The sequence below is a fragment of the Rhincodon typus genome, chromosome 26, assembly GCF_021869965.1.
Source record: "Rhincodon typus isolate 14 chromosome 26, sRhiTyp1.1, whole genome shotgun sequence".
Lineage (NCBI taxonomy): Eukaryota > Metazoa > Chordata > Chondrichthyes > Orectolobiformes > Rhincodontidae > Rhincodon > Rhincodon typus.
The window spans coordinates 13764657-13782675 of NC_063357.1; the positions used below are offsets into that span (position 1 = coordinate 13764657).

Consider the following 18019-nt stretch of genomic DNA (forward strand, 5'->3'; position numbering starts at 1 on the left):
AGAGCAACTAGGGATGGGGAATAAATGCTGGCCTGGTCAGCATAGCTCACATTCCCTGAAATGAATTTAAAAAGCTTCAGAAACCAAACTGACCTGTTCAACAGCAGATGTCAGGAGTGCTTTAACATCATGAAAGCCCAAAATCAGTTCTATTACTTGAGCTCAGTAAAATGCAGTAAATGCTGCAGCCCAGGGCCTGCAATGCTTTAGTTTGTGAAGCTTTGAGAGGTGCTACCAGATGCTCCTGAAGAGGGGCTCACTTAAAGTTTGAATTCAAGACTACAGTAACCTGATGCTACGCATGAATGTCATGCACAAGTTACAAGACCATCTGACATGCTGTGTAATCAGATCCGCATGCGCCACAATAGACAACCATTGCACCGCAGCTGTTACTTCTGAAATCTGTGCACTAGAAATAATCAAATTTGTTCTCTATAGCAGGCAAAGATGTATGCTTTTTCTCTGGTGAGCTGTGTTCCCTTCTCTTGCCTACATCTGTGATGTACCAATCTGTATTTACTCTTCCAAGTCACTATTGAAAGGTCAGGGGTATCAATTTCTGACCAGTCATTGGCAAGTTTAGGAGTGACTGATAGTCACAATGGATTCCTAGTTGCAGATTCTTCCTCCTCCTCTATTGCAAATCATCTGACACTTGGAGAAAGGGAGAGAGATCATTTTTGCAGCTGGATTCACCCTCTGCAACAATTCTGGCTTTCTCTCCTACAGGATATCCAAAGTAATCTCTTCAGCAAATAACAGCATGAGAAACAACTTCATTCTTCCTCCTATTCTTCACATCCTCTCCCTTGCATTATGCCTAGTTTATTCTGCACGAGGAAGGGGACTATATTATTCAGCAAAGAAGAGTTCTCTACTTCTGCATGTGGGTACAATAGTTTAGCTGATGTGTGCAAAAGAAAAAGACAATATTTGAGAGAGTGGTGGTAGCGTTTGGAAGTATGAGGCTTATTAAAGGGTGTTGCCATGACCAGATGAGAGTAATATAAAGTGGGAGTGGTCAACATTTTTCTTGCTGTTATGATGAAGCCCTATGCTGGCAATGGCAGCAAAACTGTGAATACGAGCCTCACCGTAGCAAATTGGATTAGGTCAGAACCTTTCCTGGTTTGTTTCCAGATACAAGGAGCTAAATTTCTGGAAAATGTGATCTCTTCCCTTGGCGGGACACTCTCCTTCCATCTGATTTAAAGGAGGCATACTTTGATCTCAAGGATATTGCTATAGAATTCCAATGCTCTCTCAATCATCAGTTTATGTCTTCCATTACAGAACCAGCCTTCAGTTAATCCCTACAATGAACACAGCATCTGTTTAATTAAAAGATCCAGTAAACTAGTATGCACACAAGGTTCTTCAAAGTCCTACCCTTATCACTGATGAGATGCCCTGCTACCAGCTGGACATGCTGACATTTCTTGCACCATATACAAATAAGGCACAAACCTTTCAGGGAATGGTGTGCCCGTGTCTACTGCATGCTAAGAAACAAGAGAAAGACAGAAAATAAATGAAAACAAAATAAAAGTTTTGTGTGAAGTTCAAAGAGAACAAGAGACCAGATTTTCCAATTGGAATTACTTAACTATTTATATTTTTTATTTTAAATGGATTAACATCAACTTAAAATAAGACAGCTTGAAAAATCTAAGCTTCAGTATTAAATAGTTAAGGAGACCATGACTTATTACTTACTTGCATTTTGCCAAAGTGAATTGGATTTTCCACATCTCTAGCATGTATAATGCTGAAACCTCGGCTGTCACCAGTTGCTATTACACCTTTTACTGTCACCAGAGCTACACTTTCATTACCTGATGACCATGTAAAGTTGCCACTTCCACCTTTAACCTGTGGAATATAAAGGCATGCATAAGACATTTTACAAAATCTATTTGTGCAGCCTGTGCAGAAAGAACTGCTTAAAAAAAAGGCAGGGATAATCCAACCTTGTGTTTCAACTGGGGTATTTCACCAGCCAAAAAACGCACCTTTTGGAAGTATATAGTGGAAATTCTGGCTAAATACATATCGTGAATTTTCCAGCAAACATTTATGACAGATCAAAAGTTAGCTTTGCACCACAAGACTTTACACGGTAGTATGTTTCTAGGCAGTCCAGTGTGTCCTTAGGTAGAATGCAATTTTTTTTTAAACTGAATGTCAAGTTTCTTCTGTTTTTAAGGGAATAGAAACTGGCATAGGCAAAAGCATCATATGGTAGAGAGAGAGCCCATTTGGTCCAATTAAGTCAGAGCAAATTACTACAGATGCTGGAATCTGAACTGAAAACAAAAAATGCTGGAGATCACAGCAGGTCAGGCAGCATCCATGGAGATGCTGCCTGACCTGCTGTGATCTCCAGCATTTTTCGTTTTCAGTTTGGTCCAGTAAGTCTTTGCAGTTCTTTGAAACTGCTTTCCATTCAGTTGTAAAATAAGAATTGAAGGAACTGCGGATGCCGTAAATCAGGAAAAAAACAGAAGTTGCTAGAAAAGCTCAGCAGGTCTGGCAGTATCTGTGAAGAAAAATCGGAGTTAATGTTTCAGGTCCATTTCAGTTCTGAGGAAAGGTCGCTGGACCTGAAACTTTAACTCCAATTCTTCTGTACAGATGCTGCCAGACCTGCTGAACTTTTCCAGCAACTTCTATTTTTGTTCCATTCAGTTGTATTCCCTTGCTGTTTGCTCACAGCCCTGCAAATTTCCCTAAGCATATATCCAATCTCCTAACAAAATTTATTACCACTAAAAATAATTCTCATTTCCACCTATTTTGGTAATTAACTTCACTGTCTATTCTCTCTGGTTATAAACTCATCTACCCTATTGAAATCTTTCTAACTTTGAAACCATCTATAACATTCCTCAATCACTTTCTTTGCTCAGAGGAAAACAATACTTAAACCTTTGTATAAATCCCTTATCCCTGGAATTTTCCGATTAGCCTCATCTGCACATTCCCAGGCCCTTTTGTCAATTATTTCATGCTCTTCATCCCATTCTATTTTGAATCAGTTACAGAGTGGATGGAACTGAATTACCTCTACTTGTGCTTTTTGATATAATGGAAATTGGGTTGTCTTTTTATGTAGATTATACAAGTTTCTGCAAGATAAGATGCAACTCACATCATAATTGAGTCACAGAAGGCAGTACCTGAATTAAGTGCCGATAACTTCGGGGCTTGGGATGCCAAGGGAAAACAAGGATTTCAGGCTTCAGGATTATTGGTTCATAAATAATTACTTCTTGGTGGTTGATAATGGGAACAACCAAGCTCTATAACAAGATAATAACAATAATTAAAAAAGCAAAATGGGTTTATATTTTAAAGCTTTAATTTTTTTATAAAAATTAGCCAGCCGATCTTTGCATCAATAGTTTTACAAATTAATTGCATTAATTGCTTTGACAAAATAACATCATTTTTGAGCAAATATAGAATGTCAACAAGAAGTTATTGTTGGAGCTGCCTATTGGAATCAAATGATTTCACTCCATACAAAATTACCGCACAGAATAGAATTTACCTTTTCATTCTTATATCTAAAAAATTAGATATATAATAAACGTAACACAGGTTTTACGTGCATATATTCTGTTAACAGTAAGATTCTTTTTAAGGTATCTTTGTTGTGCCATTTAATGCTGATTGAACACTTGAATGGACAACTTTCTCCTAAGCTTTCATAACTACTACTGACATATGGACAGGAATTACTGAGCAGAACAGACACTGAATATTAAATAATTATCTATACCTGAACCCTATATTCTGATACATATGGTAAAACCTTGAGTGCAGCAAATCTGAAATTTTAAGAAGTCTGATGATTGCAACTACTATGAAATGTAGGTTAAACGATTCTGTGGCTGACTATCAGTTGCAAAAAATTAAGTGCAACAGTTTGGATATGTTAAATATCCATTCCGAGTTGCACAGGGATCTCAAAAGTGGGTGAACTGAAAGTTCTATTCCAGGAAATTCTGACTCACCAGTTCGTTTTGGGTAGCTGTTGAATCATGATGCTTATACACTAGCTAAACAAATTTTACACAAAAAATAAAACAAGTTTAAACAATCACACGTATGAAATAAAACTGACTGGATTGAACACACTTGAAGGGTTCTACTACTGATTTCTGATTACAATGATAAATTGCTCGCAGCAATCTTTAAACAGCAATGTGTCTCGTAGTATGTTGTATACAGCATTCGTCAAATTACATATCTTATCCATACCTCTCCTACTACTCCAAAGAGTGAAGCTTTAATTACTTCTTGTCCAGCTGATAAAACATCAACATAATGATAAGTTCCATTAACAGATTTATTCAAGATTCTGAAGTATGATTCCGGAATGGTAGTGGCAATATTTAAATTCTGGAAAAAAAAACCTAAGCATAAGTGATTATTTTCCACTATGTTTCCAAAAGCATACTTCCGTTCATAAATTAATTTATTTTCAAAATATTGTGCTTTTTCAAACAGTGAGATTAACATTGGATTGGTTAGTAAGTATGTCAACCAATTCTATTCGTGCAGCAATCTCATTCTTTCAAGTTGCAGATATTTACTACAAAACTACATTGTTACTTTGTATAGCACAGAGAGCAGCCATATTTCTGAACAAAATTTTACATTTGTGCTAGTTTTCTTCATGATTTTCATTCCAGAAAATTCAATAATTTAGTATACTAGCAAACATTATACCAAATTTTGATTAAATGTGCCAAAAATGTACACAAACATTTCAATCTGACAAAAATGTACATGTTAAGATTATTGTTGATCAGTTAGAGATTACCACTGTATAAACATAGCGTGTTAAATTATGAATTATATTAAATTTGCAAGTAGTACCTTGCAGCTATGTTCCTTGAAAGAAAGACTCACTGAAAACAATACATTTTCAAAAATTGCTGAATTATTTTGTCCTTTTTATCTTGATCAATGCCAGTGCTAAGCGTTGAATCTTGCATTTTTATACCTGAGTACAAAAAGTGGCTGGTTTGGTGGAGCAATGCTCACCACTACACTGAGCAGGTTTTCTAGCCCAATCTTCCCACATTACTTGCAGTTCCACCCCTCTGGTGAGCATCAAACTGCATCCTACCACACACCATTCCTGGAACAACTCACCACTCACCAGACAGCATGGAATTGACTGGCATCCCTGGCCCAGGCACAATATTTAATAACCCATTGTTCACCCAGCCAAGCACTGTCAGCTCCTGACATTTGTCCTGACATGGTAGATTGTTTTGTTTGGGGGGGGGCGGGGTCTGTGCTCCAGCTGATTGGGGCAATGCACAGTTAGGACTTTCCATTCCTTAGGACCAGCAGCAACAGATCACGCCAGTCTGGCCCAAGGTTGCCAGCTGGGTAAAATACAGAACTGCTTGGAAGTATACCCAGAACTGTAGAAAGATTAATCTCCATTCTCCAGGCTAAGGTCCACCACCTTCTCCCAAAGCCCACACTCATTCTCTGAGCTACTATACCCACCTCCAAGCAAGCCTCATGCTCTACCATTCTCACTATTCCCTGCAATATCATGCCCACTCACTCTCCCCTAACCCAATCTGCAACACCATCAATCCTGCACGCTCTCTGCACTACCCACTCACTGGCTCAGTACACCTCTGCCAACGACTTTCTCTTTCTGTAATACGTGTCTCTCTCTCTTATTACAGGAGGAATAAAATTTGACAATTGAGCAGAAGAACTCAAGGTGAGTGGTGTACTTCTTGTTATCAGGTTTCTCATCACTTATGAGAGGATCCTGACTCTGACCACCCTGGGCTGTCTGGTTAATAAGGTTGGTCAGAGGGTGCCTTAATTTAATGTGCTGCAAACTCCTAAATGAAGGCCTGCTGAGAACAATGACAAGCTCTTGCTTTTGTATCTGTGCTAAAAGGCAATGCAAGGCAGGGATACCATTTGCATCTAGATAAGATTGAAGTGAATGAGCACAATTACAATTACCAAACAGCCCATGAGTTGGGCTCGTGTCATAGTCATTGAGCACAGAAACAGACCCTTCGGTCCAATTTTGTCCATGCTGACCAGGTTTCCCAAACTTTTTTTTTGCCCCATTTGCCTGCATTTGGTCCATATCTCTTTGAACCTTTGCTATTTATGTACCTGCCCTAATGTCTTTTCAATGTTGTAACTGTTCCTGCAGCTACCACTTCCTCTGGAAGTTCATTCCATATACAAACCACCCTCAGTTTGAAAATGTTGCCCCTTAGGACCCCTTTAAATCTTGTCCCTTTCACCTTAATATTAGAGGGAGGTGATGGCCTAGTGGTATTATTGCTGGGCTGTTAATCCAGAGACCCCAATAAGGTTCTGGGGACCCAGGTTCGAATCCCGCCATGGTAGATGGTGCGATTAGAATTCAATTTTTTTTAAATCTGGAATTAAGAGTCGAATGATGACCATGAATCCATTGCTGATTGTCAGAAAACCTTTTCTGGTGCATTAATGTCCTTTGGGGAAAGAGACTGCCATCCCTACCTGGTCTGGACTACATGTGAATCCAGAACAACAGCAATGTGGTTGCCTCTTAACAGCCCTCCAGGCAATTAGAGATTGGCAATAAATGCTGGTGTGATGCCCTCATCCCGTGAATAAATAAAAAAAAAATTCTGAATTCCCCTACCTTAGGGAAAGGACCTTTATTATTCACCTTATCTATGCCCCTCATGATTTTATAAATCTCTATAAGGTCACCCCTCAACCTTCCATGCTCCAGGGAAAATAGTGCCAACCTGTCCAGCTTCTCTTTGTAACTCAAACCCTCAATTTCCAGTAAACTCCTTGTAAACAGGAACAAAAACAAAGTTGCTGGAAAAGCTCAGCAGGTCTGGCACAACTGTCCTGCGGAAGGGTCACCACCGGACCTGAAACGTTAACTCTGTTTTTTCCTTCATAAATGCTGCCAGACCTGCTGAGCTTTTCCAGCAACTTTGTTTATGTTGCTGATTTACAGCATCCACAGTTCTTTCGGTTTTTAAACTCCTTGTAAATCTTTTCTGCACCCTTTCGAACCTAACCTAAATCAATCAATCAATTGGGAGACAGATATTTTCATTCTAATATGTCAGAAAAAATGCTTAAATGGTGACACAAAAAGTAAAAATAGTCCTCTTGGATACTGAACATAATTAGAAAGCTTTGATTTATGAGGTTGATGACTTGCTCACCGAGCTGGCTTGTTCTCGTTCAGATGTTTCAACACCATGCTAGATGACATCATCAGTGGAGGCTCCGATGAAACTACAGATCTTTGCGAATGGCTTCATCGGAGGCTCCACTGATGACGTCATCTAGCATGATGTTGAAACGTCTGAACAAGAACAAGCCAGCTCAGCCGGCAAGTCAACAATCTCACCCACAACCTGAGCTACAGATCTTTGCCAAAACTTTAAGCTTTGATTTATTGCCAGCTCCATTCAAGAAGTGCTACACTCAAGATTTCCACACTCTTGAGCTTCAAACCAATGAACTGAATACGTTCATCATGCATTATAAAGCTTTTCCTTTAAAAATTTATATATTTTCTCAGTGTCAATATTGGAATGGCCCATTTGAAAAATCAAAGTGTTGATTTCAAACAAATGAATCACTGTATAAAAGTATCTATTTCATTTAATCTAAGTTAAATGGTAGAGGATACAATCGGGGGTGGCCACTATACTCTAACTGACTGGATTCTACCTGCTAATTCTTCTCAACACTGTCAACAAAACTGGCAGTGATGGTTTAATGACTGGCAAACTCTTCTGGTATTCAAAATTATTTCTGCAGATCATAGAAGAGCTTTGCTTACATATTTAATGAGGCAATATGGATTCAGACCTGGAGGAACAGATGGAAAAGCAGCAGGAGTACTGGAGGCATCTACTTAAACATGTTATTGCAGTTGTTTGCACAACAGCAGACGATGGACTGACTTTTGAGAATAGAAAAGTTTGGCTCATCATATAATGGGTATTTTCTTGGCTTAATAGAACTCATCGCTAACTTTGATTCATTTCTTACCAATCATATAGTACTCCAAACCACAGAAAGGCGATAGACAAACAGGAGGCTGCAAGAACACTGCAAGCCAGGCAGCATCTGGAGGAAAGGTGAAGTCAACGTTTCGGGTATTACCCTTCTTCAGGACTGCTGCATAAATATTTACCTTCCAGCATGTTTTTCACAAGACTAGAATCTTAAAGAACATAATTCAAGTCGTAGCTTCCATCAGGTCCGTGCCTTTCCATTTCACAGAGTTATAATGTTGAATGACAATCTTCCATTAGTTTTCAGACAATTTTAGAATCAACTACTTATAGTAAGGGCCACTTGGCAACTTCTCCTAACCTCATAAAGACAAATGTTCCAGGGTTTTTAGATTACAACAGGGTGTACCTGTTTGGCCAGAGATCATCCTTCCTCTTGCAATCTGCTTGGTAGTAGGTAGAAGATTTAAAGCCTTTTCCCCACTGCTGACCACTTTAGTTACAGCCTTCTGACCTTCTAAAGGACTGCTGTCCAAAGACTGAGAGATTCAAAACATGCTCACAGTTAATGATCCTGCCTTAGTTTCCTGGTGTGAAAATATATCACCTTGCTGTCATTAAGTCTCAATTTGAATCCCCTGTCCCCGTGGCAACCAAGCTACCCAGGTCTGTGGTCAGACAGAATTTGAAGCATATCAAATGACCCTCTTCACCAGTCAATTTTGCCCTGAATTGAAGAGACAGTACCAAAATTAAATCAACATATAAATCCTTTCATTCATAACACAAAACAAACATTCATAAGAAAAAAAAGCATGAATATCAGTGAATGATCGGTTAGGACTGACGGCTAACATCAGTCAAGAACAAAAGTGTGCCAAACAAAAAAAAATTGGTTTTCTAATAACTTACATCAGATAAATAAACTTTATTACTGCTTTTGTCGTAAACTTCCACTCTAAATTCGTACATCCTTCCTACTTCCAAAACCCATCTTTCTCCAGGAAAGACAGAAAAACCTGGATGGATTAACAGGAAAAATTTTAGAACAATCTTCATATGCCTAGCACGTACTTTGAATTTGAGTAGTTATAAAATACTTTAAGAACTTTCAGAACAATGGTGAACTTGTGATGATTTGGATGCGAATATAGGAGGAATGGTTAGTAAACTTGCAGATGACAGCGAAAGTGGAGGTGTAGTGAACAGCAAAGAAGGTTACCTCAGAGCATAATGGGACCTTGATCAGATGGGCCAAGGAGCGGCAGATGGAGTTTAATCTAGATAAATGTGAGGTGCTACATTTTGGTAGGGCAAATTAGGGCAGGATTTATACACTTAATGGTAAGGTCCTGGGGATTGTTGCCGAACAAAGAGACTTTGGAGTGCAGGTTCACAGTTCATTGAAAATGGAGTCGCAGGTAGACAGGATAATGAAGAAGGGGTTTGGTACACTTGCCTTTATTGGTCAGTGCATTGAATATAGGAGTTGGGAGGTCATGTTGCGGCTGTACAGGATATTGGTTAGGCCATTTTGGAATACTGTGTTCAAATCTGGTTTCCCTGCTGTAGGAAAGATGTTGTGAAACTTGAAAGGGATATTGCCAGGGTTGGAGGGTTTGAACTGTACGGAGAGGATGAATAGGCTGGGGCTATTTTCCCTGGAGCGTCAGAGGCTGAGGGGTGACCTTAAAGATGTTTATAAAATCATGAGCAGTGTGGATGGAGTGAATAGTCAAAATCTTTTTCTCAGGGGAGGGAAGTCCAAAAGTAGAGGGCAGTGGCTCATGGTGAGAGGGGAAAGATTTTAAAGGGATCTAAGGGGCATCTTTTTCACACAGAGGATGGTGCATGTATGGAACGAACTGCCAGAGGAAGTGGTGGAGGCTGGTACAATTACAATATTTAATAGGCATCTGGATAGGTATACAAACAGGAAGGGTTTAAAGGGATATGGATAAAATGCTGGCAACAGAACTAGATTAATTTAGGATATCTGGTCAGCATGGATGAATTAGACCAAAAGGGTCTGTTACTGTGCTGTACTTCTCTATGACTTGTGATCATCTAAGAGTTTTTACGATCATACCAATAGGATATTCTTTAGCTTACTCAAGACCAATACTGGAAAACCCAAAGATCTCACTGCTTATTTTTAGATTTCATTGTGAGGTATGCAATCAATTAGATGAATACTTCTGAAAAGGCATGTGTTTATTCGAATTAAATTTCATTAAATGGGCAATAACCAAAATCTACAAGTGAACTGAGGCCATACGAACAAGGAGCATGATTTGGCCATTTGGACCCTTGGCCTTGCTCCACCATTTAATAAGATCATGGCTGATCTGACGGCAATCTCAAATCCATATTTACAACTATTGCAAATAACCTATCACCCTCTCAAAGTACATTGCCAAAAGCTTTTAAGTATATTAAAATTACTGTGTCCATGTTTTTACTTCATTTGAAGGTTCTCATATGTTAATCCAGCTGTTAAAACAGCAAAACAAAATTGTTTGTACGCTAAGAGTTGCAAAAATAATTTTAGTTAATGATGTAAAGTTTACTGCAGAGTTAAGAAGTACGGGTCAACTTTAAATGATCTACTAATGGTAATAAAAGTATTTCATCAGGACTATGCAACAGCTTGGAAGGTAAGCAGCACAGGATTTCTTATTGAAGTGTTTCCTAACTTTTCTAGGTTATTAGTACCGGAAGCTTTAGGTGCAGTATTCTTGGCTACAGGTTTTAAAATAAAATCAGTGCAGCTTGAAGTATTAAAGGATTGTAGCCAGAAACTGTATCAAGGCTGGACTTCCTTCTCTGCAAGTGTTTTTGAAAAACTTTCTAGATCTTCATTTTTTTCTTGATCTACCTTGTTTCAATATTTTGGAGGTTTCCTAGCATGATTACTAACGGTGCTTGGAAACTTGTCATTTGTGGATGTGGAAGATAGTAAAAATCTGCTACTGTAGGATCAAGACACCAATGCAGTAAAGCCAAATATCAGCAGTGCTCTCTAAAGGCACTTTCAGGACACATCTCTCCAAATATTCTGATCTCCTTGACTCTATTGCAACAATAGGGCATTATAACAACAAAAACAATCTCCAATGAATTCTTTCTACCTAAGTTTCTTATCTTGCCTCACTGAATATTATGTCTGTATGACATACTAAGGAACTCTGTACAATACTAACCTAGAAAACCAGCCGTTACAACATATATTGTAGAATTGGGCAGCTGAGACAGTGCTTGCATATGAATATCTATACTTTAGTTAAAGAGACCATAACTTCCTTCAATACTGACTACTGAATGCAAATACATAGCAACTGTACCTTTTTTAAGAATACCTATCACGTGTGTGGTAATTTAACGTCATTCAGCACATTATGGCACATAAATAACACAAATTTTGTTAGTAATCATAACCTAATACCCAACATCAAGGATTGATTATACAATCCCAATTGTACATTACCTGTGCTTGCCCCCAAGAAAGCAGACTTCTATCCAAATGGCAGTAATGTGAACACATTTAAATGACGTCAACAGGATTATCCCAGATAGGGACTGCCTCCCCTAAACCACCATTTCAAAGAGATTCTAACATGGTTTCAATGAACACATGAACTCCAGTATGTTGTGAAGAGCTACTTAATTTTGTTTTGGCACTTGTGTAGACTTCCAGTTTCCTTTGAGTTGGCCAGTCATTTTGAGACATTTTAGTGCTTCAAACATATTATGGATTGACAATAGTATATTGCTAGCCTGAAGCACACATTACTGGTAATATTGGCACATAAGAAATAGGAGCAGGAGTAGGCCATTTGGCTTCTTTTACTGAGATAATAAATACAAACATGATTTTTAAGCAGGATCAGAAATTCTTATTTGAACAAGAATTTAATCATTTGAAAAATATTGAAAAAGTAAGGAACAAACAAAATTAAAACAAGACAATAGAAAAGAGATAGAATACCTTTAAAAAATTTAAATTATCATTTTAGAATTACAGTACCCAGACAAGTGATTATCGAAGTGTTCCAATTTTCTATGCATTTGGATTCCAGATACATAACCCTGAAAATAACTTTTAAACTCAAAACTACAGCAAAGTTTCAAAATAATAGCGTTTTCTCTCTCATTTGTGAGCCTACGGATCCTCTATTGAAACTAGCCTTTTTTAAGAGTTGTTTTTTCACTACAGTATCAACAAATAAATCATAGAGCAGGATGTTTGTTTGTCAAATCATTAATATTTGTGGGTAAAAAAAGATTCTTCACTTCTAAGACTGAGAATATTCCATCAGGAAACCCTACGGATAGGATCATATTCATTTTGGTCAGGTTTTAACAACCATGCAACAACTTCTTTCTCAGGCACCATTTTAGCAGAAATTTTTAAATTATTATTGATTCAATTACTCCTAAGGTATCACTTTTTGCCCTCAATTTGTTATATATCAGAGCCACTTAACAAAAAGCCACACCAACAAAATACATTTTACAATATTATGCTGAAGCCTTTTGATGAGTTGAAAGTGATGGTCTACAATTATAAGAATCCTTTTCATGTTAGTGATTTCCTGAAATGAACATAGTACATTTTTTAAAGTTGGAAATAAGTTTGCCTGGAAAACACAATGCAATGGAAAGTAGGTTTATGGAAAAAGGATACTCTTATATGTAAGAACTAAGCTAATCTGCCCCTCTTGGACTGCTGTGACAATGCAGGTGTCAGAATCCAGTTCTGCAACTGTTGTGTCCACATCATAAGAGCCCATTTCACCACTTCTTAATTCCAATCTGTACTGTTCAGATGGCATCTCAATTTCTGCAAGAATAAGAAGAAAACAAGTGGAACATTTCAAATGTTACTAATTGATAAGATATATTAGATGAAATGAATGATGTGTATTATGTTTTAATACTCCAAGTTGTAGAAACAAATTATGATTTCAGTAGTGTCATAAATCAGTGAATACTCAGTTCAGGTGGATCTGTTAATGTCCAGAAGAATTTTATATTAAGTGTTTACGTAAAATTGCAATACCGTATATACTCGAGTAAAAGACGATCTCAAGTAAATGTCAACCCCCTATTTTTGGCCAAAAAAATCTGGAATTTTCCAATGTATTGTGTAAAAGGTGACCCTAAGTCTTTACAAATAATAGATCAACATTTGTTGACAGCCTCCAGTTCACTGGCCGTCCCGCTCCACTCGGGCCTCCAGGTCGCCGGCTGTCCTGCTCTGCTCTGGGTTGTCCAGTCCACCAGCCATCCCGCTCAGTTTCGTGTCTTCCAGTCCGTCACCCATCCCACTCCACTCTGGGCCTCCAGAATTACCATAATTCGCTTTTTTTCCTTTATACTTTTAGAGATCAATTAGGCAACTGCTGATGATACGGTATGAATTTTGACAGGAATGAATTTCAGCCCCTCAAAAGTAGTATCCATGTAATAGTTGACCCCATAAATTTAACCTGAAACAACATGCTAATACATTCAACTTTACACAAGTATATAAGGTAACTTTTTCTATCGTTTCTTGGGATGTGGGGAAGCCTGGTAAGTCTAGATCTAGCAAACTATCCCTAGTTAGCTTAAGATAATGATATACACTCGGCTTGATATAGTAACTAAAATAAGTGCATAGAGGCCGGTATCCCATCACCAAGTCACCCTTTATTTACATGTGTACTGACCAGCTCTGACCAGTCAGCTCAGAGCCAGTCCCTAGAATGAGGAGAGTCTCTGAATCTCCTGTTTATATCTGTCAGCCAGGGCTCCCTGATTGGTCCAGGTTAACAACCCTACAATCTCATAGTCAATGAAATCTACTTGGCCATCGTGCCAATGACTACAGTAACTGTTTTTACGAAATAACCCACAGTGAATGTCATGAAAAATGTCAAACATGTAGTGTGAGATCATGATCTACCAGATTGATTCCTTTGCTTGAAGAAGGGAACCTCCTGGGTTTTAATGAACCTGTTGGATTCTTGTGACAACCTAGTAGCTTAATTCCACAATCACTTTCTGGTGCCAGACAAAAATTGCTAATTATTGATTTAAATTTCAGAATATGTAAAATCAGATTTGAACTCAATCCACAGTATGTTAATCCAGTATCATACGCGCAAAATTAAATTTTATTGACACCTGATAGCAATACTATCACAGTAAATGTCCCTGTCATAGAGCCATAGAGTTACAGAGATGCACAACACGGAAACAGACCCTTCGGTCCAACTCGTCCGTGCCAACCATGTATCCTAAACGTATCTAGTCCCATTTGCCAGTATTTGGCCTCTAAACCGTTCCTATTCATATACCCATCCTGATGCCTTTTAAATGGTGTAACTGTACCAGCCTCCACCACTTCCTCTGGCAGCTCATTCCTACACGCACTACCCTCTGCCTGAAAAAGTTGCCCCTTAGATCCCCCTTTTAAATCTTTAATTTAGATAAATGTGAGGTGCTGCATTTTGGAAAGGCAAATCAGGGCATGACTTTACACTTAATGGTAAGGTACTGGGAAGTGTTGCTGAACAAAGAGTCCTTGAAGTGCAGGTTCATAGTTCCTTGAAAGTGGAATCGCAGGTGGATAGGACACTGAAGAAAGTATTTGGTATGCTTGGCTTTATTGAACAGTGCATTGAGTATAGGAGTTGGGAGGTCATGTTGTGGCTGTACAGGACATTGTTATACTGTGTGCAATTGTGGTCACCCTGCTATAGGAAGGATGTTGTGAAACTTGGAAGGGTCCAGAAAACATTTACAAGGATGTTGCCAAGGTTGGAGGGTTTGAGCTAAAAGATTCAAGGACAGGAGCTGGGATTTTGTGCCGCAATAATATAGCGCCTTGGTGAAACCGCACCTAGAGGACTGTGTGCAATTTTTGTTTCATCTGAAGAAGAATGTTCTGGTTGTGTTCAGTGAAGATTTATCATACTGCTTCCTGGATCCCCAACCCAGTTTCTGAATTTGCAGACAGCAGTATTGTCTTAAATCACAAGATAAATGGTGGCAGGGAGGGGCAAAGAACCTCCAAAGCCAGGAACTGAAGTTGGGACAGAACTGAAAAGGGAAGTTCTCTGAGACAGGACAGAACCTTGTTTGAAACAAAAAATTGAGACAAAAGAGCTGGTAAAAGAGAAGACACAGTTTATGCTAAATGTCTTCCTGTAATTAGATTTTGGTTAGTTTACCTCAAACAATTTGAAATGAATTACTTTGTTCTCGACATCTCTACCCACATCTCTACTCCTTTTAAATCTTTCCCCTCTCACCTTAAACTTATGCCCTCTAGTTTTTGACTACCCATGCCAGGGAAAAGACCTTGTCTATTTACCCTATCCATGCCCCTCATGATTTTATAAACCTCTACAAGGTCACCCCTCAGCCTTTGACACTCCAGGGAAAATAGCCCCAGCCTGTTCAGCCTCTCCCTGTAGCTCAAACCCTCCAACCTTGGCAACATCCTTGTAACTGTTTTCTGGACCCTTTCAAGTTTCACAACATCTTTCCTATAGCAGGGCGACCACAATTGCACACAGTATAACAATGTCCTGTACAGCCACAACATGACCTCCCAACTCCTATACTCAATGCACTGTTCAATAAAGCCAAGCATACCAAATACTTTCTTCACTGTCCTGTCCACCTGCGACTATGAACCTGCACTTCAAGGACTCTTTGTTCAGCAACGCTCCCCAGTACCTCACCATTAAGTGTAAAGTCCTGCCCTGATTTGCCTTTCCAAAATGCAGCACCTCACATTTATCTAAATTAAACTCCATCTACCACTCTGTTGAGAGTTATTTTGCAAGATGTCTGACCACGTTGCCTAGGTCTGTTACATATTGCTTTGCATTCTCAGATGCCCCTTTCGACAAAATTCATTCAACACACAAAAAATTAAAATGCTCACAACATTTAAAGGATATACACGGATATGGACAAATAATTAGTGACAATATTCCTGGCTCAGTTTTCAATCATGGCTCCTTTAGAATGGAATCCCTAAGGTTTCTCCACCATTGGATTTATGCCTCATTCTCTATTTATTGGTTACTGTTGTACTTATGTTGCTTTATAGTAATTAACACTTTCTTTGTGAGTAAAGCTTTATTTCCCTTTAGGTTATTGATGTTATCTTTCAAAATTTAAGGTGGGGTCTCTGGAAGTCTCAGTACCCGCAGTGAGTCACAATCAGTGTCAATATTGAAAACAGATAAGTGTTGGCGTCACATTAGGTAAATGAGTTGTTTGGGTAGAGATGTCGAGAACAAAGTAATTCATTTCAAATTGTATGAGGTAAACTAACCAAAATCTAATTACAGGAAGACATTTAGCATAAACTGTGTCTTCTCTGTTACCAGCTCTTTTATCTCAATTTTTTGTTTCAAACAAGGTTCTGTCCTGTCTCAGAGAACTTCCCTTTACAGTTCTGTCCCAACTTCAGTTCCTGGCTTTGGACGTTCTTTGCCCCTCCCTGCCACCATTTATCTTGTGATTTAAGACAATACTGCTGTCTGCAAATTCAGAAACTGGGTTGGGGATCCAGGAAGCAGTCTGGTAAATCTTCATTGAACACAGCCAGAACATCCTTCTTCAGATGAAACAAAAATTGCACACAGTACTCTAGGTGCGGTTTCACCAAAGCGCTATGCTATTGCGGCACAAAATCCCAGCTCCTGTCCTTGAATCCTGTCGCTATGAAAGCCAACATATTATTTGTCTTTTTCACTGCCATCGGCACATGCTTACTTTCAGTGACTGCTATATGAGGCCTCTCAAGTCACATTGCACCTCTCCTTTCCAAAGTTATCATTCAGATAATAACCTGCCTTCCTGTTTCTTTTTCCAAAACAGATATCCTCACATTTATCCATTATATTATCCAGTATGCCATGCAACTGCCCACTCACTCAATTTGTCCAAATCACACTGATATATCAGTGCAAACACCTCAGAACTCACTCTCTTCCCTAGCTTTGTGTTGTCTGCAAACTTGGAGATATTACTTAGTTCCATAATCTAAATCATGAATATATATTTTGAATTGCTGGGGTCAGAGCACTGATCCCTGCAATACACCCGTAGTCACTCCCTGTCTCTTGGAAAAGATCCATTTATTCCTACTGTTTGTTCCCAGTCTTCCAGATGTGATTGTGATAAACTATATCTGGAATAATCTTTGACATAAAAATGATATTTTCAGCTGCAGATTTGGGATGGTCCAACTACTGCAGACATTTTGATACCAATATTTGCTCACATACTTGAAGACCAAGGACTAAAGACAGAGTAAATCAACATTCCTGTTGGAAAAGACTTTGTATGACATGTAATGTATTTATAAAACTGTTTAAAATTTTGTTCCATATTGTGCACTGAGAAAATCTGCTTCCACAATTTGCAAATTTTTAAACTGCATTTAGAGGAAGTGCATAAATGTTTTAGTCATAGTATTTTCACACATTCTTTTTGGAAAAAAACAAAACAAATAAATATAACACTTACCAGATCTAGCAGACTAACATTGTGCTGCCTGCCTTGTTCCAAACACTAAAAATTGTTTTGATACCCTTTTCACCAGACAACTGGGAATTCTGATCATTTATTGGTTCTACACAATTTGTTTAATTGCATGTTATTTAACTGTGTATGCCATTTTCAATATAAATTTGTAGTCCTCTGCATTTCTTGCACTTTGAAAAATACCTGAATAGCCCAAATCTTCTGATTGTTTTGTCTTGGTTGTTTTACGTGTTACTAGATCCACTACCAGGACTTCAGATTACATGAAATCTAGACAGCCAGGTGACCTTTACGTTGCCATCTTCTGCTTTTCATTACATAGGCAAAATAATTTATTTAAATTTGCTGTTCCATCAAATGGAAACAAATTCAACTACAGTAACATCTGGTTCAATGTCTAATTTCACTGCTAAATGTAGATG

The 18019-nt window shown here is 38.4% G+C and overlaps 1 protein-coding gene across 1 annotated transcript in view; it reads right to left on the reverse strand.

The window, feature by feature from the left end:
- LOC109911435 (nuclear pore membrane glycoprotein 210-like) overlaps nucleotides 1-18019 on the reverse strand; it is a 129943-nt gene that overhangs the window by 95945 nt on the left and 15979 nt on the right. Inside the window, exons 7-12 of the mRNA XM_048612679.1 lie at nucleotides 12730-12885; nucleotides 11246-11314; nucleotides 8955-9061; nucleotides 4270-4410; nucleotides 3183-3305; nucleotides 1720-1875 (exon numbers count right to left, since the gene is read on the reverse strand). Of these exons, the coding sequence (XP_048468636.1) occupies nucleotides 1720-1875; nucleotides 3183-3305; nucleotides 4270-4410; nucleotides 8955-9061; nucleotides 11246-11314; nucleotides 12730-12885 (752 nt within the window). The remainder of the gene's footprint in view (nucleotides 1-1719; nucleotides 1876-3182; nucleotides 3306-4269; nucleotides 4411-8954; nucleotides 9062-11245; nucleotides 11315-12729; nucleotides 12886-18019) is intronic.